The sequence below is a fragment of the Sminthopsis crassicaudata genome, chromosome 3 (genome assembly GCF_048593235.1).
Source record: "Sminthopsis crassicaudata isolate SCR6 chromosome 3, ASM4859323v1, whole genome shotgun sequence".
Taxonomy (NCBI): Eukaryota; Metazoa; Chordata; class Mammalia; order Dasyuromorphia; family Dasyuridae; genus Sminthopsis; species Sminthopsis crassicaudata.
This window is the reverse complement of record NC_133619.1, coordinates 71,308,420-71,334,922: the sequence shown is the minus strand read 5'-3', so window position 1 is coordinate 71,334,922 and position 26,503 is coordinate 71,308,420. Positions and strand designations below refer to the sequence as shown.

Below are 26,503 nucleotides of genomic sequence, written 5' to 3'. Positions count from 1 at the left end.
TTTGTGTTTTTTAAAAGCCCTTATCATGGTACATGACATATAGTAGGTATTTAATAAATACTTGTTCCCCTACCCCTGGTTTTTGACACTCAGTTTCTTCATCTGAAAAAGGATAACATTAATACTTTAAAAAAAATCTAACCGGGTTGTCATGACATTCATATCAGCTAATAATGTTTTTAAAATACTTAATAAATCTTAAAGCAGCATGGAGACATCAATAACTTGTAACCTAATTCAAAGTCACAATAAGAGATAATCTTTCACTGCACATTTATAAACAATATAGGGAAGTTTGACATGGACCTAAATTGGAAATGCAGAATCTAAGGGCTAGAAAAAGGAAGAAGACTGGAGACAATCATCTGTTTCAGGTAATATGTTAGAATTATATGTATTATCCAAGGTATTTAAATTATCATTCAATCAGATCTACATGCTACTCATTAGATTGTTTTATAATGTACATTTTAGCATCAAGTTGTCAAACTCATAGTCTACCAGATGCAATGAGTCCCTCATATAGCAGTACTCAGATTAAAATGGGATTGATAAATATTTTAAAAAAATAGATAATAAGAAATAGATAATTTTAAGTTGTGAGTCAATAGGAATCCATATTTATTTGAATCTCACAACACTCTTCCTAGGTAAGATACCCATAGATTTTATTCCAAATCTATGCCTTCTTTTCCTTTCTAAATAAATATCCTGTACATTTCTATAAAGCATTTGCTCCTTCAAACAAAAGTTAAGTATCTGATGTTCACTAAAACGCTTGAGCAATATGTACATCCTCAAAGTTTATCAGATTGATATTGTCTAAAAAAGCCAAGATGATAGAATTACATGAGGACACAAAAGGCAAAAAAAAAAAAAAAAAAAAAAAAAATTAGTGAGCAAGTTTGTTTTGTTTTGTTTTGTTTTTTGTTTTTTGTTTTTTACCCATCATAGAGGTTACAGGATTCAATGCAAGTCCGTCCCCTGCTGAAACGTTTACAGGATAAGCACTGGTCTGGGCCTGGCCCCCAGCAGCCATCACTTGAACACAGAAGATTACATACCATTCCTTCTGCAGCTGGAAAACACAAGAGAAAATGGGGAAAGAAGGAGGAATAAAAGTTAAGTCTGAATCCAAATGCATATATATATATATATATATATATATATATATATATATATATATATATATATATATATATATATATATATATATATATGTATATAACCATAATTTTTATTACTCTGAATTTTCAACCACAAAGTCAAATGAGACAACCTATCTACATTTGAAAAATACAAAAGCCTAAAGAAAATAATTATTATCATTTATTATTACATTATACATATCAATTCAATGTTATTATTCTTTAAAATAGTTCATTCACTTCAGAGGAAGCAGAGACAGCCACTACAAATCATAAAGTGTTACTTAATGGCACACTGCCATGTGAATGAACTACATTCTTTTCTGAGGCAGGGCCATTAATTTTTGTTTCTCCATTTAAGATCAAAGTCCAGGGTAGTCTACAGCCCATCAACCTCCATCTTCTTAAAGATTATATATTATAATGATGGTTATAAAATAAAAGAATACCAAGACTGGTGCCTTGAGGAGGGTGACCTTGAAAAAACTTCCAGTCCATCCTTCTTCATAATCATCTTTTTTAGTTTTTAAATCACTTTCAGTCATATTTTATACTTTGTGAATATATTTGGTGTTTACTTGGCAAAAATAGTAGAGTGATTTGCCATTTACATCTCCAATTCATTTTATAGCTGGGAAAATTGAGGCAAATGGAGCTAAGTGATTTGTGCAAGGTTACTTAGCTAGTAAATGTTTGAGGTCAGAATTGAACTCAAGAAAATGAGTTTGCTTGACTCTAGGCCTGGCCCTCTATCTACTTTGCCACCTAGATGCCATGACTATGTATTAACTATCCACCCTCCTCAAAAAAATATTATATTTCTAAAGGTTCTTCAGGGGGAAAAAATATGCTCATTGGACTGAATGTAAGTTCCTTGAGAGCTGAGGATAATTTTGTTTTTGTTTTTTTCATTTCTCATGCCAAATACAATGCTTGAAATGATGACATAGGAATTTATTTAATGTTTATAAAATTAAATTCAATCGTATAACTGTAATGTTTTTATCAAGGCAGTATGTATTAATCTGTTATTCACCACTATAAGTCATTTCAGAAAGAAGAGATAAACTTAAATGACCTAGTTTCAAACTACCCAACCTTGCCAAATTTTACAAATAGAAGTTCATTCCCTTAAAGATTTTGTTTTCTATCTTATTATAAAGACCTTAGAAAGGAAAACTCAATCACTGATAATTTGTGGTGAATAAGTTCATCAGATTCCTCCCAACATAACAATACTAGAAGAAACCAAAAACTAGTGGTAGGAAAACAGAGAACAGAGGATGCCTTGAAAGGTGAGAAGCTAAAATACAAGGACCTTACAAAGAGAAGAAAAAAGGAAGAAAGGATAGATAGAGGACATAGAATAAAGGATTCAAGGAAAATCAAAACTAATTCATATAGGTGATACAATCTCAAGGAAAAAATTAGCTTGTTAACAAATTTTTACTAATCTCATACTATTTTCCAGGTATTGTGTGGAATTCTATGTATATAAAGAAAAAGAAAATAGTTCCTTCCCTAAAGAAAAAAAAAAAACATTAATGGGAATTATCAGGAAAGTAAAATAGCATTTAAATTACTAGAAACATAGAAGATGAGAGTAGATGGAACATAATTTGAAAGGAGAAGACATCAGTACCTGGACAGATGAAGAAAGACTTCCTGCAAAAGGTAAGCTTGGAGGTAAGTCATGAAGGAAGCTAAAGCAACAAATAAGTAGACAAAATGGAACGAGAGCATTCCAGACCTGGAAGACAGACAATGGAAAGGAAGAAAGACTACAGATAGAATATCATGCCTGAGGAACTTCAAGCAACCTAGGATTAGTGTCTAGGGAAGGAATTAGGTTTTAAAGATCTTTAAATAGCAAAAGATAACTTTAAATTTTATTCTGGAGGTCATAGAAATGCCATTGTGGTCTACTAAGTGAGGATGGTGGTGACATTGTCATCCCATGCTTTAGAAAAATCTCTAGTCACTGAATGGGAATATGCTAGAGTAGAGAAAAATATGGCAGAGAGCAGTTTTAAGATTATTGAAGTAGTCCAGCTAAAAGGCTAAAGGTCTTGAATTAGGGTTGTGACTATATGAGTGGAAAGAAAAGGCCAAATAGGGAAATATGAAGGTTAAAAAAAACACTACAAAATATGGCAAATATTTGTATTCATGTAAGGGATATTTTCAGGAAACACTGAGAATTAAGGCTTGGGGAACTGGAAAGATGTTGGTGCCTTAGACAGCAAGAAGGGAATTCTTAAAGGGAAAGGTTTTAAAAGGAACAAAAATGAGTTTATTTTGGATATGCCAAGTTTGAGCTAGTTGTAGAACATTAAGGTCAAGAAATCCGATGGTCAATGTAATATTAAAGCTGAGGAGAGAGACTTGGGCTGAATATATAGAAATGGGAATCTTCTGCATATAGATGATAATTGTTTAGATTATCAAGTAATACAATAAAGATTGAAAAGAGAAGAGAATTCAGGGCAAAGTCTTGGATAACATCTACAATTAGCGGGAATAACAAAAAAGAATTCATGAAATATAGTAAGAAGAAGCTAAATGATAGGAGTGTAATGTTATAAAACCCTAAAAAAGTTCCAGGATCCAGGATGGAAAGATGATCAGCAGTTGAATTTTATATCAAGTCACTTAGGATAAAGATTGAGAAAGGAACATCTGCAATTAACAGATTATCTATAGTTTTGCAGAATACACTATGTTAAATGAGGAGGTCAATAATAAGAAAACAAAGGGTTAAAAAGAGTGAGAGAAAAGGAGATGGATTCACTTGATATGCCAGTTTGTTTGTTTGTTTTCCCAAGAGGTTTAGCTGAGAAGGCAGATATAGAATAGCTAGTGAGGATGGTCAAATCATGGGAGATTTATTTTTATTTGTTAAAGGATGAAGGAGATGTTGATATATCTGTAGGTGGTAGGAAAGGGACTAGTATATAGGAAGAAATCAATGATAAGAAAGTAGAGATGAGAGAGAGAGAGAGAGAGAGAGAGAGAGAGAGAGAGAGAGAGAGAGAGAGAGAGAGAGAGAGAGAGAGAGAGAGAGAGAGAGAGAGAGAATTTGCTGGAGAAGTTAGGGAGGAGAAGGAATCAAGAGCACGTATAGAAATATTTGTCTTGGAAAGGAGGAGGGCCATCTTTTTATCTGACTCGGGAGTAAAAGAGGAAATTGTAGGAAGAAGTTGTGTGTATGTTGTAAAATGAGAAGGAAAGAATGGGGAAATTTTGGCAAATGGATTCCATTTTTGTCTAGACAGAATGAGAGAAGATCCTCAAGTAAGAAAGGGAGGAAGTGGGTAAAATGAAAGTCTTGATGAGGGAGAAGATACATAGTAGTTAACCTAGTGGGATATCAACTCAATTAAGGAAAAATATAGTGGTTGCCTAACTGCAGTGAGGCTCCAGTGGAGAATAGTTAACATAAATTTATATTGGGTTTAATCAACATATTCAGATATATTTTAAAACTTTTAAGACAATAATATTGCTTTTATTTCTTTCTAGACAAACCATTTTGTGAAAATATACAAATAAATAAAATTTATCAAAAGAAGTAGTGACTTCTTTGACAATAAATGCAAGATGCTTGTGCAGTGAAACTAGACTATATAGTTTAATTTTTCAGAAGATTTGAGATGGTGATTGGGCTAAACTAGACATATATAAGGATAAATTCAGAACTCAAAAGACCTTGAACATTATTTTATATTTGAGAATAAGTGGCATGCAAAATGTTTGTGGCAGCTTTCTTCATAGTGGCTAGAAACTGGAAGATGAATGGATGTCCATCAATTGGAGAATGGTTGGGTAAATTATGGTATATGAAGGTTATGGAATATCATTGCTCTGTAATCTGTAAGAAATGACCAGCAGGATGAATACAGATAGATTTGGAGGGACTTACATAAACTGATGCTGAGTGAAATGAATAGAACCAGAAGATCTCTGTACACTTCAATGCTGTATGAAGATGTATTCTGATGGAAGTGGATATCTTCAACATAAAGAAGATCCAACTCACTTCCAGTTGATCAATGATGGACAGAAACAACTATACCCAGAGAAGGAACAGTGGGAAGTGAATGTAAATTGTTAGCACTACTGTCTATCTACCCAGGTTACTTATACCTTCGGAATCTAATACTTAACGTGCAACAAGAAAATGGTATTTACACACATATATTGTATCTAGGTTATATATTGTAACACATGTAAAATGTATGGGATTGCCTGTCATCTAGGGGAGGGAGTAGAGGGAGGGAGGGGATAATTTGGAAAAATGAATAGAAGGGATAATGTTATAAAAAATTACTCATGCATATATACTGTCAAAAAATTTATAATTATAAAAAAAAAAGAGAGAGAGAGAGAGAGAGAGAATAAGTGGAATGAATGGACTAGACTATGTCATAGAGCTATTAAGAAATAGAGCCAAGATTAGATGAAGGTTTCTAATGACAAGTTAGTTCTGTGTCTTCTCTGGGCTGGACAGGACTCTGCATAAGCAAGAGTATATCAAGTCCCTCTGAGAAGATCTGATGCTCCAAGTCATCAGAGGCACTTCGAAATTAATGACTATAAACAGAGTAAGGATTGGGATAAGGAGGATGAAGATGACGATGATGGCTTGAGAACAAATTTCCCAAAAACATATTATAAGGAGGATGATGAGAGTAACTGTTTCCTTTCTTGGATTAACCTCTAATCTTAAGTTTAAGATCAATAGCCATAGATATCATTTTCCTAAAGAATCAGAATAAATAATAGGAAAATGTAACCAATTCATCAGAGATGGAATAGTTGGAATTCAGCAATCAGATTTCTTTGATGTTCTTTTTCAAAAGACTGAAGGACTGGAGCAACCCAATAAGACTTTATATTTGGACTGAGAAAAATTGAGCTAGTATAAAAAAAAAAAAGTTTAGATTATTCTTTCTTTTTCCTTTTTCTTTGGGGATAAACTAGATTTTATAATCAACTTGATTGATAACTCTTCACATATAAATGTAGTTGCTCTTAATAAAGTACTTAAAAATAGACTGGCATATAAAATTTCATTCTCTCTCTCTCTCTCTCCTTCTCTGCCACGTCTCTCTCTCTCCATACATATGTGAGTGTGCATGCACTCACACATGCACCCTACAATAACACTTGGTCAATAAATAGATGTACAAAATTGTAATAGAGATGAAAGCTAAACTAATTTATTGTCCAGATATTGGCTAAGGGACACTACTATACATTGATAAGTTTGGGTTGGTGTTTGGTTATTCTATATTGAAAGTGATATTTTGAAATAGTAGTGCTTGGGCTAAATAGCATAGTTTTCTAAAGTTTTTTTTTTTTTTTTTTTTTTTTTTTCAGGAACATCAAGTGTTCTTTTGTAGTATTTTGGCTGAGAATAAATGAAAGACCTAAGATAGTCTTGAAAAATGATCTGTGATATTCTATATTGTATATGAAAAAGCCCAGACAGATCTTTTCTATAGAAAATGAATTATAGGCATCTGATTGTCCTTAAATCAGACTACCAAGAAAAGAAATGCAGAAGTTGATAGAGTTGGTGAAGAGATAGGGTCATAAGCTAAGGGTAAAGTATTTTCTTTGATTCATATCTTTCTTCTACAAAACAGAACATCTAAAAATAGCCTATTTCAAAAGTTCCCTTTGCCTATCTAGTGCATCATAGTCCTAAGAGAGATAAATTATATATGTGTTTATTTTGTAATTTATTTATTCATTCTTTCATAGAGATTGTCTCTGAGGCTAAGTTCAAGTTTTCCTGAAACATACTAGTTATAAAATTGTGGGAAGTAACAAAATATCTTAGTGTTTCAGGAAACTATCTTTATAAAAATATTAATGTCTTTTGATACCTAAATTTCCCAATGTATTCCCCAGATATTCCAGATAGCAAGCTCTTAATCAAAGAAAAAAAATTGTGTGGGGAGGAGTTCAGCAGATACAAACTATTAAAACTTTTTGTTTTCCACTTCCTTATAGAACTTCAAGAAAATTCCAGACAATCATTTGTCTACTTTTCACATATGTGTTTTATTAGATGGCTTCTGGGATCTTTTCCAATCCTCAAAATCTCTGATCTATGCAATGAGGTGAGATGAGATGTCTTCTCAGAGTTGTCATCAACTCCATTTGTTTCTTGCGCTATTTGTATTCATGCAGTTGTGAAGTATTGATCCTACCTTCATAATATTTTATATCTGCAGTCTACTATCTACTACATAGCTACTGAACTAATCCAGACTTTCCTCACATGCCTAAACTATTTCAATAGACTCTTAATCAATCTCCCTGCCTTTATTTTCTCCTTTATCTAATCTATTCTCTACTATACTGCCAAAGAAAAATTTCTAAAGCATATGTCTGATCATGTCATTCCATGGTTCAAAAAAGTGCTGATTAATGTTTGTATTCTAAAATATGAGCAGTTCTTTTTAAATATTTCAAGCTCTTCATAATCTTCCTTCAGTTATATCACCAAGTTCCTATTCACCTGGGTTCTTCTGAAAATGGAGGGTGGGGGGAGGGAGGGAGGAAGGATGAGAGAGAAAAAAAAAAGAAGGAGGAGAAAGGGAGGAAAGAAAGATTTTGTACCAAGCTAAATGCTTTAAAATATTATGTCATTTGAGCTTCACAATAATTCTTTCTGTGTTGGTGCTTTTACTATCACCATTTCACAATTGAAAAAACTTAGGAAAACAGAAATCAAATGAGTGTCTCAGGATCATATAACTAGTGTCTGAAGGGGGATTTGAAGATTTTGGAGAAAGACAATTCAAGATGGCAAAGAGAAGCCAGGAAGTTGCCTGGGCTCTCCTCAGTTTCCATTGGAAAGAATGTGAAATAAAGCCTCTTAGTGGATTCTGGAGTATCAGAACCCACAAAAAGATGGAATGAAATAATTTTCTAGATTAAGATAATTTAGAAGGAATTAACGAAAGAGCTATCTAACTTGGGTAAAAGGGGAGCACAGCTCAGAACAGGCATAATATGGGAAAACTAACAAGAATTCTTAGGCATAACACAGATCAGCAATCAAATCCCTTTGGTACTTGCTCAACAGTCTAGTTGTGAGACTTCCAGCCCCAGCACAGAGGGCAAATTTGGAGTCCTGAAATCTCAGCAAAACAGGTGTGGGCCAGGTCATTCCAGCAGAGTGGGCAAACAACCATCTCTTCCAGCCCCAAAATAGAAAGAGAGTAACAAGACCCCTGTCCTCCAACAAAAGAAGCTTGGGAAAGCGTCCCCTGTATCCTAGAAGCAGAATTCAAATTTTTGAAAATGGGCAAAAAAACCCAGAAAGAGTGCTGACCATAGAAATCTACTAAGACAACAGAGAAGATCAGAATACAAACTCAGAAGAGGTCAGCAATAGTGATATGCCTACACAAGAAGCCTCAAAGAGATATATGAATTGGACTCAGTCTCAAAAAGTTCTCTTGGATGAGCTCAAAAAAGATTTTTAAAAATCAGGTTAAGAGAAATAGAAGAAAAATTGGGAAAAGGAATGAAAATTATGCTGGAAAATTTTGGGGAACAAAGAGTCAACAGCTTGGAAAAGGAAACACTGATTGAAGAATGCAACTCCTTAAAAATAGAATTGGCAAAATGGAAAAAAAATTACTGAAGAAAACAAATCCTTTAAAAGTAGAGTTGGCCAAATTTAAAGAGAGGTAAATGGGTTAACAAGAAAACAATTGATTAAAAATTAGAATTGGGCCAGTGGAAGCTAATGGCTATGAGACAGTGACATCACGAATCAATCACACAAAATTAAAAGAATAAAAAAATTGGAAAAAATAGAAAATACTTCATTGGAAAAGCAACTTACTTGAAAAATAGATCCAGAAGGATAATTTCAGAATTATTGGACTAGCTAAAATCCTTGGCAAAAAAGGGTCTGGATAGCAAATTATCAAGGAAAACTATTCTAATATCTGAGAACTAAGGAAAATAATAATTGAAATAATTCATCAATCATCTAATGAAAGATTTTAAAATAAAAACTCTAAGCAATATTGTAACCAAATTCCAGAATTGTAAGGTCAAGGAGAAAATACTGGAAGCAGTCAGAAAGAAACAATTCAAATACCAAACAACCACAGTCAGAATTATCCAGGACTTAGCAACATCTACAAGAAATAATTAGAGAGTTTTGAATATGATATGATGTCAGAAGGCAAAGAAGCTTGGATTATAATCAAGGAACAACTACCCAACAAAATTGATCATAATCTTTCAAGTGAAAGGATGATCATTCAATGAAACAGGGGTCTTTAAAACTTTACTAATGAAAAGACTAGATCTGAACAAAAAAAACCTGATTTTCAATTACAAGATACAAAAGAAGCATAAAAATGTGATGAGCATCAAAGGAAAAAAAATGAATATGTTATTCAAAAACATTAAATTGTTTACATCCCTAAATGGGAAGATGATACTTGAAACTTTTGACAACTATATCTCTATTAGGGCAATTAGAAGGCATATACATAGACAGAGGGTGTGAGTATAAGTTGTCTTTAATGTGACAATATTTTTAAAAAGAGGGGGTTAAAGGGAGAAAAAGAAAGGGAGATGCAGAATAGGTTAAATTACATCACATGAAAAGGCACAAAAATTCTATTAGAGTAGAAGGAAGGGATGAGCATTGTTTGAAGATTATTGCCATCTGATTTGGCTCAAATTGAGAATAACATACACACTTAGATGAGTACAGCAATGTATCTTATGCTATATGAAAGTAGAAGGGAAAAAAGGGATATAAGGGAGACTAGACTGATGATGAAGGACAGGATGAGAGACCAGAGAAAAATATAAATAGGGGAAAATTGGATGGAGGGAAATACATAGTCAGTAATCATAACTATGAATATGAATGTGACGAACTCTCTAATAAGATGGAAGCAGACAGCAGAGTGGATTAAACCAGACCCTTATAATATATTGTTTATAAGAAACACATTCGAAGCAGAGAGACAAACACAGTGTAAAGGTAAAAGGCTGAAACAGAATCTATTATGCTTCAACTGAAGCCAAAAAACAAACAAACAAACCCACTGTGGTAAGAATTCTGATCTCGGACAAAGCAAAAGCAAAAATAAATCTAAATAAAAGAGATAAGGAAGGAAACTACATCTTATTAAAGGGCACCATAGGCAAATAAGTTATATCAATACTAAACATGTATGCACCAAGGGGTATTGGATCCAAATTCCTAAAAGAGAAGCTAAGTAAGTTATAGAATGAAATAGACTACAAAACTATATTGGTAGGAGATCTCAACACCTCCCTCTCAGAACTAGATAAATCTAATAACAAAACAAACAAGAAAGAAATTAAGGATGTGAATAGAATTTTAGAACAGTTAGATATGATAGACCTCTGGGAAAAAGTGAATGATGATAGAAAGAAGTATATCTTTTTCTCAGTGGCACATAGCATAAAAATTAATCATATATTAGTATATAAAATCTCATAATCAAATGCAGAAAAGCAGAAATATCAAATGTATCATTTTTAGGTCATGATGCAATGAAAATTAAATAATGAAATGACATTTGATCTTAAACCTAGGCCTAAGGCTATATCTACTCCATTGCTTATCAGCAGAGATCAAGACCCTCCCTTACAATTAATCTCAGTTTGCCTAATTTTCAATGTGATTTTCATTTGCATAGTCGAAGGGTATATGTGTATACATAGGCAGACACAGACATGCACATACAGATGTACACATACACATACAAAGAGAAAGAGATAGAATTAGAAAGGAAAGAACAAACAGGGGGGCAGGAAAGAGGTAGACAAGGAGAGAAAGAGGAAGGAGAGGGAGAAAGACAGCGGAGGGAAGAGGAGGATAGTAGTGAGGAAAGGGAAGAAGAGAGGAAGCAAATTTCCTATGGCTCAATATTATTTCATTTACATTTATCTACATTGATATGTTCATATATTTCCTAATCAATGGGAATCTATTTAGTTTCCAGTTGTTTGTTTTGCTATCTTAAACAAGTTGTGGTGAATAGTTTTTTGGGGGCAGGATATATATGTGGCCTTTCTGCAGTGTGACTTCACTTATCCACCTGATATCATGACTAAAAGGTTTAAGACTATGAATATCTTACTAATTCTGTCACCTAGACCAAAATTGTTTGCTAGAATGGCTGGACCAAATCATAACCTCATCATTATGTAATAGTCAAGAAATCTTGTAGCATTGTAGAACTTTTTATGTCACTTATGTTAAAGAAATTATTATATAATTACTTAATTAAATAAGAAAAGAAACTTAAAATCTATGATGTTAAATAATTATAAGCATTGGAAATTATATGAATTACAACTTATTTAAATTTAAAAAGAGATCAAGTCTAAGTAAGATTTGCATTTTCTTTTTGTAAAATTCCCTACTACTCTCAATGGAATTTCTTTATATGGCACCTGAAGTGCCATATGAGATGTAAACATGCTACAGATTCAGAGAGAGGTATTTGGAAGTCTTATTCTTTGTAGGCATAGAAGTTCTTTCTTCTTAGAAAAAAAATCAAATAATTAGATGTTGAATTGGTGAAGCAGACTCTTTGTATATTTGGATTTTGAACTAAGAAGACAAGGGTATTTTATGATATAATCATTAAATTGAGAAAAGAAATTTACTTCTCTGGATTATAAAGTGTGAATGAGAATTGAAATGATATGTTTTCCTAATAATATTTATAGATTCCAAAAAAGGAGAATAATATTAGTTTATCAAATGTCATAACTTAAGAATATCATGTCAAAATATATGTAGTAGAAGAAATTCAACAGAAAAGAAAAATGAAAAAAATAATTATTTTTAAGTAGAACAAAAATCACTAATTTTCAGAGTTACTTGTTATGGGGCAGTTATAGGGGAAGCAAGATTTTATAATGGATAGAACACTGGGTCTAGAATTAGAAAATTCAGTGTTCAAATATGACCTTAAACACTTTCTTTCTGTGTGACTCTGGGCAAATCATTTAAACCTTGTTTGCATAAAACTGGAGAAGGAAATAGCAAACTACTCCAGTATCTTTATCAAGAAAACCAATGGACATGGGATCATAAAGAGTCAGACATAGCTGATGACTGAACAACAAATAGAATAAAAATGATAATAATGATGATGACCACAGCACCAATCACAACAAAAATGACAATAACACTGTGTTGTTGTTGCCTTTTCTTGATTTCATCCTGAGCACTTCTCCCTAATATTCTTAGAAAGGTAAGATAAGTCATTAAGAATATGAGAAAAGGTAACATGGAGGCTAAGGTGGGGCTATCTAATCAGTTTCACTTAGCAATTATTAGAGATACTAAGCAGAATACCTGTGCCCTGAGCAATTTGATTAATTTTACCACTTACTACTTGCCCACTACTTGCTTGAAGTACACTTCTCATGAGGCAAGATGAGGTACACTCATCTGAACCCAGTTACGCTACAGAATCTCCTACAGGACCATAATGTAGAGGTAATGATTTTTCTTCCCTTGCTTTCTTCACATTTACAAAGAAATGTGGATGAGAGGGAGAATCCCAAAGTGATAAATTTGAATACAGATTATGAAGGTCTATAAATATTAAAAAGAACCGTTCATATTTTATCCTTAAAACTTTAGGGAATAATGATTCCTTGAAAACCATTTCCTACAGTTGGAGGGAAAAACAAATAAATAAACAGGCAAACAAACAACTGAATACATACATACATATATATATATATATATATATATATATATATATATATATATATATATATATATATATATTCACACACATATGCATAAGCGAAGTAACACATATATATGTATAGATGTTATGTGTTTACATAAAAATATATACATGTTACTTTATTTTCATCAGATAGAGTTTTAGGTTGGCTTATCTTTTTCTCCCCAGTAGAAAGCTTAAAAGAAAGCTCCTCTATATAACATGGAACAAAAGACCAAGGGAGCCATTTCTTTGAAACTCTTAAGAGAAAGGAAGTCATCGATCAGTACTGAAGCTTTAACAACCTTTGACTTTCCAAAGTGATAGTTGCATGCTGAGGAGGTAAAATGCTATATTCAATGACAGTGGATGAGAGCATTATAAAGCTTTCTAAGTAAACTTTACCAATGTGTTTATTAGACAACTTTTAACTTTCAGTATGTTTTCCCTAGAGACTTTAAGATAGATTTTTCTTTATCTCACCTGAATTGTGCCTATTGATTAAATTTTGTGGAAAGAGAATAAAATGCCTATTCTTCTTGCCTTTATAAAGAATATTAAGTTTATATTCAATCAAGTGGAGGCAAATTTAAAATAATACATTTAGTCATTATGTTATCTAAATTAAAAAATAGCCAAAACACATGAGTGAATTATATTTCTAAAAGGACAAAGACCTGAAAAGTAAGCGACACTGTTAGACACTGCAAAAGTATTTGCACTGTTAGACAACAATGACCTTCTTTTTCCCACCCACAGTAGAACAAAGTTATTTTCATTGTTCTTTAAACTCTTTCCATCACATGGTGGCTTTTTTTCAATGTTGATTCTAACTTCTTTGATATCTGCTATTTGAAGATTTTTTTGCATTCATTAAGGTTGAAGATGTTTTCATCTTATATAGAAGAGAGTATTAACAGTGGGATGAACATTAGATGATGAATCCTCTTGTCATGGTAATCTATGAAATATGCAGTGTTATGGGTTAGAGTGGGAAAGGAAAAGGTGGTGAAACAAAGGGTTTTGAAACGTTTAATATAAATAAAAGCAGAAAGTAGAAAGAAGTTGTAACAAAGTAAAAAGAAAGTTCAAGGACTTTTTTTGTAAAGAAAAATATAGGACTTAGAAGATTTGGCTGCTTCTTGTACCTAAACAAAAATAAAAGAAATAAGCTACCATATGATACTTGGACATTTCATGTTTCAGTGTTGCTGTTTAACATAAGCAAAAGGACCACTATAGAGAGAAGATTATGTTCCACCAACCTTAGCAGACAGTGAATAGGAGATATATAAGGAACTTGGTTGAGTCTTTCCAATGAAAACCCAAAGCAAAGAAGAGATGGCAGGCTGAGCATTAGAAACAATTAGACAACCAGTTTTTTTGTTTTTATTTTTTTGTTTTTTTTCTGGACCATAGTGCACATGGAGAAGAATAATGTAGCATAAGCTTGGCAAGTTATATTAATGACAAATTATGAAGTATTTTAAACTTTAAATGTTTGATCTTAGAAGTAAAGAGAGCCACTAGCATTTACTAAAGAGAAGAAAGAGATGATGAAATCTGTGCTTTATGAAAACCAAATCACTTTGACAGCTGTAGTAAGGATATATTGAAGAGTTAGGAAGGCCATTTTGGAAGCTATTGTGATAATGTGCCTGACAGTCTGTGTGTTCTTCCATTCCTAACATAAGGTCTCAGGCCGCTAGGGGCCATTACTATAACAGGGCCTCACATTACATTGTCAGGAATAAGGAAGTATACAAACAGCTACTCTCTGGACTCTTAGGCAGCCAAGATGAACAGATTTCCCTCCAACTAAATGCTGTGGGAATGTGAATTGGCTGCTGGCAAATTTAGCTCCCTTAGGTACTAGAGAAATCTGAAGGGATGATGGAGATAGCCTCATAATAACAGGGGCCAGACACTATGTGACAGATCAAATGTACTGCACAGATGTGACCTTTCATTTAAAAAAGGTGCCATTTGGCCCTTTTGCTTCAGAAATCATAAGCTCATCATGAATGTGCAGACATCATTTGGCTGCAAGACAGTAGGCTTTTGATAGCAGAAACAGTTGAACACAGACAAATGTAGAATAATTTTCACAATATAAATGGAAGAGAAGTCTTAGGTAGATCCAAATCATTCTCTAAATAAGCTAAATACAACTCTGAAACTGATGATAGGAAAATTTTTCTTGTTCATCTTCCCTACTCCCAATAAAAGATTGCTCTGTATTAAAACCCCCCTTTAAGTATGGCTTGTCCAAGAAAGTTTTCTTTCTTTCTAAAATTATTCATTTAACATAGAGGCAATGTACTTCAGCTCACAAGGCACTGCACATGGAATTGGGAGAGACTTCTTGTGTTCAAATGTTACTTTCCAATTTTGAATATCTTCTATTCCCTAATAGTATGTAAACTTCTTAAGAGCATGTATGATTTCCTTTTGTTGTCTATCAAGTGCCTAGGCACAGTGTATGGCACAGAGTAGATACCTAATAAATACTTGTTGTTTACTAATTGTGTAAGAGTAGACAAGCCTCTAAGTCTCAGTTTTCTTATTTATAATTTTTTTTGCCATGATAAGTTAAAAACTAAGAAAATTACTTGTTGGGAGAATTCTGGGAAGACGGCAAATCAGAAAATTCCAAATTCTTTAGATTTCCCTCACAAACAAAACAAAATCATTCCTCATGGAGAACATTTGGGGCTGAACAGGGGTCCTCCTGGGATAATCCAAGAAAGCCCAAATAAAGATACCAGAATTGGATAGGTGTGAAGTGTAAATACCTGTAGGTTAGCTCCATCAAACAGTAAGAGGAAGTTCTAAGGCTAGCTGGATTCAGAGGTAGCCTTAGCCCCAACCATAGGAATTTTGACTTCCTCAAGAGAGAGGGAAATCAGGAATTTGAGTCTAGGAAGATGAGGGAAACTACTGATTACAAAGAGGAGGCCCAGCTGTGTGCTGAAACACTGCCATGGGAAAGAGGGAACCAGCAGAATCACCAGGGCAGGAGGGTGGAGATATTTATTTGTGATTCAAAATCAGAGGGAAGAGCTGAAGTAAAGGTAATGAATGACACTTTTTCCCACCCTAGGCTTAGATGTGCTTACACTAACAGTTCTCATGAAAAAAAAAAAAAAAAAAAAAAAAAAAAAAAAGATCAGGAAAAGATGGATCCAACCAAAAAACTAATTATGAGAATAGAAAAAACCAGGATTCATCTTTAGAGGAGGACAATTAAGGAAAAATGTTAAATGGCTACCTGCTCAGAAAGAATTTATAGAACTCATAAAAGACTTTTAAAATCAAGTGAGAGAGACTGAGGAAAGACTAAAAGAAAAATTAAAAACCATGCAACAAAAACAGGATTATAAAAATAGTTAACCAACTAGAAAAGGAGATAGAGTCTCAAAGAGAAAAATAATTCTTTGAAAATTAGAACTAAGCAAAGGGAAGCCAAGAAATAACAAGACAAATATAAAGAATGGGAAAAAATAGAACAGAATGTGAAACATCTTATAAGAAAAACAACAGATCTGGAAGAATAGATCAAGAAGAGAAAAGACACAAATAACTGGACAATCTGAAATCTGTGACCAAAAAAATCAAACTTGACACAATAATGCAAGAACTAATGAAAGAAAATGGTTTGGAATGATAGAACATGAGAAGAGAAAATAGAAAAAAAAATCCACTAATCACCACCTCAAAGAGATCCTTATGGAAAACACATAGAAAAATGATTGCTAAATTTTGAAATGATTGCTAAAATTTTGATCAAAGAGAAAATTCTACAAAAACAAAACAAAACAAAAAAAAAAAAACATGTGCTAGAGTGCTACAATTATAATTGTACAGGATATATCAGAAGCTAAAATAAAAGACCACAGACCATAATACAGAGTGAAAAAAATGGAAAATGAACTTGTAGATTTACAAGACTTTTTCTCCAGTAAATCAAAACTTAATAGAAAATTTAACATATAAGGTCAACATTAAATATTAATTTATAGGAATATGGCCAGTAGATTAATGAGAATGGGATAAAGAGGGAAGAAAAAGGTAAGGGAGGGAACCAAGGATTGGAGGAAGTTAAGTAATAGGAAGAATTAAAGAATTGGCAGGGATAAGACATAAGAGATAACATGGATTAGGAGTAGAATTCATTTTTTTTTTAAAAGTAGGGCTAGTAATCATTGATTTTAGACAAAGTCAAAGATTAAGAGAGAAATCTATATTATATGTCAGCCATATTGGTATTGCTTTAGATGCATGTCTATCTATGTGTAAATGTGTATATGTGTACATTTAGGTATATGTATGTGTGTAAATAAATATATGTGGTGTTTAGCATTTTAAATAATGTGTCACATTTTCTTCCATTTAGATATTTAATATACAAGGATTTCCTTAGCATTCTATGCCTACATTAAATCTTAACATGACATGATAACATTAACGTGATGACATGATGCAAAATGTTATTTCTGAATATATATTTTAAGCACATTCCTATACGTTGAAAATTGATACAGATGTATAGGCACATATGGTTAATTTCATTTTTTCCTAGATTGATTTTCAACAAGAGAAGATTTTTCAAGTATCAAATTTTACTCCTATCAGGTCCAGCTCCAAGAAGGGGCAGTAACTTCTTTATTTTTTAATGGGAAAAGCTGGTATACATTACATTAAACATATTTCTCCAGAAAATACTTTCCTGTAATTCATTTTTTTATGGAGAATTTCTGATAACATTAAATCTATAATATATTATGCAGCAATATTTCATGTTGGATTTTTATTAGCAGCAGAGAGAAATGCAATAGAAAGAAAAACTCATCCTTTAAGGGATCCTCCAGGCACTGAATTTTTATTCATTTAGGATCTCAGGAGGTCATTTTGGAAAAAAATGTACTAGTAGTGAAATTCATGAGTGATCTTATGCTCCTCTGCCTGACTGCTATTTTTTCTTTTGTTGTCAGCTGATCAATTTTATGTAAATTTATAATCAAATACAAGGTTTATGAGAAACATTTTCTAAGAAAATATTTAGTTTCCTATGAAAGAGGAAAAATATGATTCCTTTATCAGTATTTATTTATCTATTTATTTATTTATTTATTTTTTTTTTTGCTTTTTGCTGAGGCAATTGAGGTTAACTTGCCCAGGGTCACACAGCTAAAAAGTGTTAAGTGTCTGAGGTCACATTTGAACTCAGGTCCTCCTGACTTCAGAGCTGGTGTTCTATCCACTTCGCCACCTAGCGGCCACTATCAGTATTTTCTGATTTTAAAAAAGCTTAAAAGAAATCAGTTCCTGTCTAAGAAATTAATTTTCCTTTATAATTTTTTTCAGATAATATGAAAATTCATATTACCTACTATGCAATACCTCTCTATTTTCCTCCTTGATTAAGAGCAATGATAAATCTACAAATTTTCTATTGAAATTCTTCCACATATCATGAATCCAAAATTCTTATGTAGTAAAATTCATAAAATTTGGCCCAGCATTAAACATATCCATTCTTCCTCTTTTCTAAAAATCTCCTTGTTGATTGAAATATTTATCTATTATAAGGGTAAAGAATTATGGTCTTTATATGGAAAATAGCTTCTCAGATGCTATAGTTTGTGAATGACATTATATTTGTTTTCATCATATATATTAGTCAGAGTACTGTCTTCTTGATGTCATTCAAAAGATTGACCATTCACATCAATGTATATAAAAATACATACTATCCAGATGTTGAGGCAAGATGGCAGAGTAGCTAGAAACTGAGCCTATAAAATACAGAAAAAGAGATGCTATACCCATAGTGGGAGTTTTCATATAAATAGAGCCTGGTACTGATGAAATCAGAAATAAAAATCTCTGTTCCCCAGTTACATCAAGGTGGAATTGAATTGTTGTGTTTGTCCATAAAGACATAGATACATAGTTAATTGTAGCAGGCATTTAAATACTCATCTATATTCAACCTCTGATTTTCAAAAGGAACCTGTTTGGTTGATATTATTTCTTCATTTTGTTGATGACAAAACTGAGACTCATAGAAGAAAAATGACTTGCTATGGTACCACAGTAATCTAGAAAGAAGGAATTGGATATGAAAGAGTTTGAGAAATCAAAAAAAAACATGACTTGGACCATCTAAAACCTTTGGGATGAATTAAATGACAAAAAGATGGTCTTGTGGCACTGAACAACTTAGAATTGAATCATATGGAATATATGAATGTATGTGTGTTTGCAGAAACATATATATTTTTAAAATTTTTGTAATGGGTAGATACCTCCATCAACTGGAAGAGTTTAGAATATGATTGCATATACATATATATAATATATTTACCGAAAACATAGTATATATAATATGTTACCATAAATTCATTTTTGAAAATAAATGTATATACATATGTATATAGTATGTAAGACATGTATGTGTGTATATATATATATATGTAAATTTATAACCACACAGTTACTTTTGCATACATACATTTGAAGAAAAGGATAGTATGGGAGTAATAAAAACAATTCCATTAGAATGTAAATGCTAAGAGTTAGGACTGTTTAATTTTCATTTTTATATTATCCTCATCTGACATAGTGCCTTTTCCAAAGTGTGAACTAAATAATGTTTGTGAAAATTAATTTGTCAATATAAATTTTTTTGAGTTTTTGTTTTTTGTTTTTTTTAATTAATTTTATAATTATAACTTTTTTTTGACAGTACATATGCATAAGTAATTTTTTTTTGAACAGACAATTTTCAGATGATGAAATTGAAACTATTTCCACTCATATGAAAGAGTGTTCCAAATCACTACTGATCAGAGAAATGCAAATTAAGACAACTCTGAGATACCACTACACACCTGTCAGAATGGCTAAGATGACATAAACAAATAATGATTAATGTTGGAGGGGCTGTGGGAAAACTGGGACACTGATGCATTGTTGGTGGAGTTGTGAAAGAATCCAACCATTCTGGAGAGCAATCTGGAACTATGCCCCAAAAGTTATCAAAATGTGCATACCCTTTGACCCAGCAGAGCTATTACTGGGCTTATATTCCAAGGAAATACTAAAGAAGGGAAAGGAACGTGTATGTGCCAAAATGTTTGTGGCAGCCCTTTTTGTAGTGGATAGAAACTGGAAAATGAGTGGATGCCCATCAATTGGAGAATGGTTGTATAAATTATGATATATGAATATTATGGAATATTATTGCTCTGTAAGAAATGACCAACAGGAGGAATACAGAGAGGCTTGGAAAGACTTACATCAACTGATGCTGAGTGAAACGAGCAGAACTATGAGATCATTATACACTTCAACAATGATACTGTATGAGGATATATTCTGATGGAAGTGGACATCTTCAACATAGAGAAGAGCTAATCCAATTCCAATTGATCAATGATGGACAGAATCAGCTATACCCAGAAAAGGAACACTGGGAAATGAGTGTAAACTGTGAGCATTTTTTGTTTGTTTGTTTTTCTTCCCAGATTATTTTTACCTTCTCAATACAATTCTTCCTTTGCAACAACAACAACAACAAAATTCGGTTCTGCACATATATATTGTACCTAGGATATACTATAAAATACTTAATATGTATGGGAATGCCTGCCATCTAGGGGAGGGGATGGAGAAAGGAGGGGAAAAATTCAGAACAGAAGGGAGTACAAGGGATAATGTTGTCAATATAAATTTTAAAAGTCTACTTAGATGACTTAGATGAGTCATTTTGACCTCTTTCTTTAAAAAGATGACCAAAAAAATATATATATATATATTGTCACCCCTCCCAGATTCAGGGAGTTTTTTTTTTTTCTTTTCTTGTTCTGTTTTAATCATTCTGAATCTAAAACATAAGGAACACCATAATGCTGTCTTCATTTTTAAAAATTAACTTCATTATATATAGTACATACCCATTATATGAAATACATATTTTGAGATTAACAAATAATCTTAGAAACAATGTACAGTTTTATTTGGTTTAATTATTTTAAAAAATCGTCATGATTACAACTTATCAAAGTGAGTTTACCATGAGTGAAGTATGTGCACTTTATTTCTATATTGACCTAATTATCCCATTTACATAAAGAGTGAAAACGATCAACTGAGACCTCTCCAAATTCAAACATAAGCTTAGAGTCATGTACAGTTGAGTGGTATGGTTGATTTTCTTTGACTTGAGTTGAGAACTTTCTTTTCTATAAAGATCTCATCATGATCTTTTTTAATAGATTTATGAGACTTCAAAACTAAACTTAGTAGCCTAAAAGATAACTAGCATGAAAGAAAAGTTGTTTAATAATATACTATAGAAAGCCTAATATCTTCAGAAAACCTGGAAAGACTTACACGATCTGATGCTGAGTAAATGAGCAGAACTAGGAGAACATTGTACAGAGTAACAACACCATTGTGCAGATGACCAACTTAGTCAACTTTGTTCTCAGCAATTCAATTATCAAAAAAAATTCCAAAAGACTAATGATACAAAATATTATCCCCATCCAGAGAAAGAACTATGAACTCTGAATGCATATGGAAACATGCTATTTTTACTTTTTTGTTCCTGAAAAGAAAAGAAAGAGAAGAAAAGAAAAGAAAAAAGGAAAGGGAAGGGGAAAGGAAAGGGAAGGGGAAGGGAAAGGAAAAGAAAGGAAAGGGAAGGGAAAGGAAAAGAAAAGGAGGGGAAAGGAAAGGGAAGGGGAAGGAAAGGAAAGGGAAGGGGAAAGGAAAGGAAAGGGAAGGGGAAGGAAAGGGAAGGGGAAAGGAAAGGGAAGGGGAAAGGAAAGGGAAGGGGAAGGAAAGGGAAGGGGAAAGGAAAGGGAAGGGGAAAGGGAAGGGAAGGGGAAAGGAAAGGGAAGGGGAAAGGAAAGGGAAGGGGAAAGGAAAGGGAAGGGGAAAGGGAAGGGAAGGGGAAAGGAAAGGGAAGGGGAAAGGAAAGGGAAGGGGAAAGGAAAGGGAAGGGGAAAGGAAAGGGGGAAGGGGAAAGGAAAGGGAAGGGGAAAGGAAAGGGGGAAGGGGAAAGGAAAGGGAAGGGGAAAGGAAAGGGAAGGGGAAAGGAAAGGGGGAAGGGGAAAGGAAAGGGAAGGGGAAAGGAAAGGGAAGGGGAAAGGAAAGGGAAGGGGAAAGGAAAGGGAAGGGGAAAGGAAAGGGAAGGGGAAAGGAAAGGGAAGGGGAAAGGAAAGGGAAGGGGAAAGGAAAGGGAAGGGGAAAGGAAAGGGAAGGGGAAAGGAAAGGGAAGGGGAAAGGAAAGGGAAGGGGAAAGGAAAGGGAAGGGGAAAGGAAAGGGAAGGGGAAAGGAAAGGAACTTACATATTTATGTTCATCATCAGTCATGGCACACCAGATTAAGTGTTGGACTTAGGTACAAAATAAGTTGAGTTTAAATCTAACCTCAGATACTTAGTAGCTATTAGGACCACTAGTGCAACCCTAGAAACTTATTTAATGTCACTATGCCTCAGTTTCCTCATCTGTAAAACAAAAATAATGGCACCTAATCCTGAATTATTGTATTTTAAAAATGAAGTATTTGTAAATTTTTTTCATCTTAAAACTAGCCTATAAAAGACAGCATATTCTTAATTTTATTTCTTCAATTATATCTGTTGACCACCAGAATCACACTCTTCATCCTGCCCTTAAAAACTCCCATGACAAGAATCATTATGTAAGCCAACATTTTCTACCTTGGTAGATGTACTTACTACAGTTTTCTGCCTTCCTGTTGTCACGAATTACTATTCTTTGGTTGAGAGTACTGAAGAGGGTGGTCCAATTAACTGTATGGTAATAACAAAGGTTGGTGTTGTCAGTTATATAGATGTTTCCTGCACTGATTTCCTTTAAGGACTGGAATTGCAAAGAGGTGATGCCTTGTTGCTTAAGAATAAGCAATGAGAGACCACTAAAGGAAAAAAAACAAACAAACAAAAAAAAAAAAAAAAAAAAAAGAGAAATTAATGAATGTTTCTAGAACATTAAATTCATTCATAAAAAGGTTGTCATGCGAAAGGAATGTTAATAAAACATAGACAAAGGATAAAATTCCCAGATTTTTTTTTGCAAAAAAGTAATTTCAAAACACACAATAATTGTCAGAAATACCTAATTCAAACGATCCAAAGGAAAGCAAAAGAAATTATTAAAATGTATTACCACTGTTAGTTTACACAATATTATTTTTTCATGCTTGTATTACCTCAATCTAATATTATTGCTTAGCACATAATAGGCATTTTAAAAATTCTCAAACTGTCCTGAACCAAACTTAATTGAAATTCCCAAAAGACTCAAAACCAAGTGACTTCATGACAGTCTTAAGAATATTCCCTGAATGAAGTCTGAAGGTACTTTCAGAATGAACTGGAAATACATTGACTGTTTTCATTTCCAGAAAAAGACAAGAATGGAATAAATAGTTGAAGTTACTCCTTACAGATAGTAACTAAAGAGAGTTTTCTTATTTGGAACTTTGGAAGGAATCTACAAATTGCCAACCAAAAGGATTTAGATTTTATCTCTCACTCAGGAGAATAGGAAAATAATTATTAAAATAGACATGCTTAGAAGTGAATACTATGAAATTTGCCATGGCAATTTACCAGAAGAGCTGCTCTTAGAAATCCACCAAAATTGAAAAGTAACTGGGCAAGTATGAGAAGGAGGAGCAATAGTATTCTGCATTATTCTACAGAAAGTTTGTGATATTTATATTTTTGTTTTTCATTTGCTGTCCTCCATTCTTGGAATGTACTCCTTCTCTTCCTTTAAAATGCAGCTCAGACATCATCTTCTGTTTAATGCTTTTTCTGATCTCTTAATTTATAGTTCTCCTTTCATATTATCTTCAATTAAACTATTTATAGATGTATATATGCTTATATGATTATATTACATTTATATTTGAGGATAGTTTTATGTATAGTTTTTCCCCCTTCATCAGAATGTAAGTTAATTAAAGGAGAGATTATCCCCACTGCCTACCAAAACATGTGGCACATAGTAGAAAATAAATAAATAAATCAGTATTGATTAATTGATATAAACAACATCAAAAAATTTGTGAAATTTCAAAATCATTTGGCCCTTGATGGAAATTTCTGGAGGGCAGGATATGTTGAAATCATCTTCTATTTGTTCTCATCTTCCATAGCTATTAAGACCATACTGTATATATAAAATAAAAAGTACTATGTAATTCCTAATAGAGACACGCATACATGCAAACATGTACATATACACTTATCACAATGTCCTACCCACCCCCACAAATATATATACACACAGGAATAAAATGAAAATTGAATGACTATTTAATTTCCCAAAGGAAGATACTAACTAACTGGATCTATTCCTTAATGCCATTGCTATAATAATATACTTAGGTGTTCTCTAAGATATAACAAATATAATATATATAGAATTAATTGTATCATAAATTGAACCTCAGTGATTAAAATGTTCCAATGATAATGGAAAGAAGATGGACGAAAAGGAATGGGATGTAAGTTTTAAAAATCAAGGAATGCCACAAAATGAAATTAAAATACTAAAAACTCAAATGGCCTAAGAGTTTCCCTCAAAAGTCAGTAAATATTAGTACAAAAGTTTTATGTCATGGACATTTTTATCATTCTACATTTCCCTTTGGGAGGAAAGGGATTTACCTTTCCTTTTTATAACTTTGGAAGAAAAAAAAAAAACTTTCTTACAATATCACCAACCAATGGATGTTATTTATAAATTTAGAAATAACTTTTTTTTCAAATGATAATTTAAGATGACAATAATTGCCCCTCCAATCTGCAAAAATAACAAGTAGCTCAAGAATGAATAACAATATTCAATTCAATCTGAAATCTTTTTTTTTATCTTCACAATCTGTTAGAGGGGCTGAGTGTTATTACATCAGCAAAATGCTTTGCCTGATTGATAGCATTTGGTTCAAGAGACTCAGCATTAGTGGTATACATCATCCAGATGGATTGTTCCCATTGGCTATTATTTTTCATTATGTTGGCTTCTTTTTAGTTTTTCCTATCAACTTTTGTACAAATATAGCACTTGTGTCAATGGACTTTGAGGGTGTTTTTTTTTTTTTTTCTGTGAAGCTTTGGAAGAGAAATTCAGTTGCCATTTTTCACAATTTAATTTCTTAGCAAACCCCACAGGTTAGCATAAAATTTTCTACCTCAAGTTCACAAGTTCATGTCCACGTATAGCAGTATGCATAAAAATACATGTGAAGCTCGAGGTCAGAATAACTCCTAAAGTATTACCACTTGATAATCTGATCAATGTTGTTATTCCTTCCAATAATAGAGTCTCAGATCACTCTTCATACTTCCACTCATGTTGTCCTAGAACATCGCCATAATAGTGGCTGCCTTTTCCAGATTTTCTTCTCTTTACATGAATACCAAAAGAACATGTAATTTGTCATCTCCACCCACTCCCACCTAGCCTTTCCCTTCCCATTCTTACTTCATGGGCAGCCTATCTCTTTTATTTTCCCATCATCCATTTTTCTAATAACTTCCTTAACACTATCCTGAATAATTCATCATGTGTAATATGTTGAAATATACTCATATCTACTATGTTCCATTCCATTAGAGATCTTTGACTGTTTCAATTACTGATCCAGTATGCTAGTTAAAAATCTGTCCGCTGGATTTATTGAACTCTGCTTTGATCTCACTGTCATGAACTATATTCATATAGACCCATCGACTGGTAAAGTAACTAACTACTCAAAGAATTCTTGATCCAAATGTCAGCACCAATGGTTAACTGTCACCCAAATATATCTTTTGATTATGATGAAATATTATGAAAGGGTAGATGGAAATTTGTGGTTTATATCTTCTATTTTCAACCCAGAAAATGCATTGTATTATTTTAAATGATTTAGGGAGTTGGAAAATCAAGAGGCATATTCCCTGCATTCTATAGTCCATCATTTGTGGCATGTTTTTTATTATGAGCTTTATCTCCTGGAAGGAAAATGGAAAAGTTGATTTTTCTAGAACAGTGAAATCAATGAAACTAAGATTTCTGATATTTTACATGAGCCTTTAAGAGATGTATCTATTTCTAGTGAACTTTGAGAGTTCTACAGACTAAAACACAGATATTGAACACATACCTATAAAGTACTCTTCCACCAATGGTGACCAGGTTAGAAAAGACACTGAAATCTGTCATGTTTGGGGGCCAAGACTGTATGTTCAAGAAACCTGAGGAAGATAAGGGCAAAAAGAAATGTCAGTATCTTATTGTCTCATTCATGGTGAATCCTTCAGATCTTGAAACATGACAGGATCACCTTATGCTGAAGTAACATGATAGGCATGTGAGAAAACCTACAAATAGGTCAAGAGCATTTCAGATTGGCAGTTGTGTCATTCCAATAATAGAATTTTTCAGCAACTCAAGGGGCTCAGAATTGCAGTCATACTTTCTGTGCTGAAATGCATGTCCAATGAGAGGTAACAAAAAATACAAAATGCCATGCTTCAGATGCAA

General features: G+C 32.9%; 1 protein-coding gene across 6 annotated transcripts in view; it reads right to left on the bottom strand.

The window, feature by feature from the left end:
- ERBB4 (erb-b2 receptor tyrosine kinase 4) overlaps positions 1-26,503 on the bottom strand; it is a 1,327,834-nt gene that overhangs the window by 343,434 nt on the left and 957,897 nt on the right. For all 6 annotated transcript variants that reach the window (XM_074298794.1, XM_074298799.1, XM_074298793.1 and 3 more), the window contains exons 11-13: positions 26,124-26,214; positions 22,681-22,880; positions 946-1,078 (exon numbers count right to left, since the gene is read on the bottom strand). In XM_074298794.1, coding sequence (XP_074154895.1) covers positions 946-1,078; positions 22,681-22,880; positions 26,124-26,214 — 424 coding nt within the window. The remainder of the gene's footprint in view (positions 1-945; positions 1,079-22,680; positions 22,881-26,123; positions 26,215-26,503) is intronic.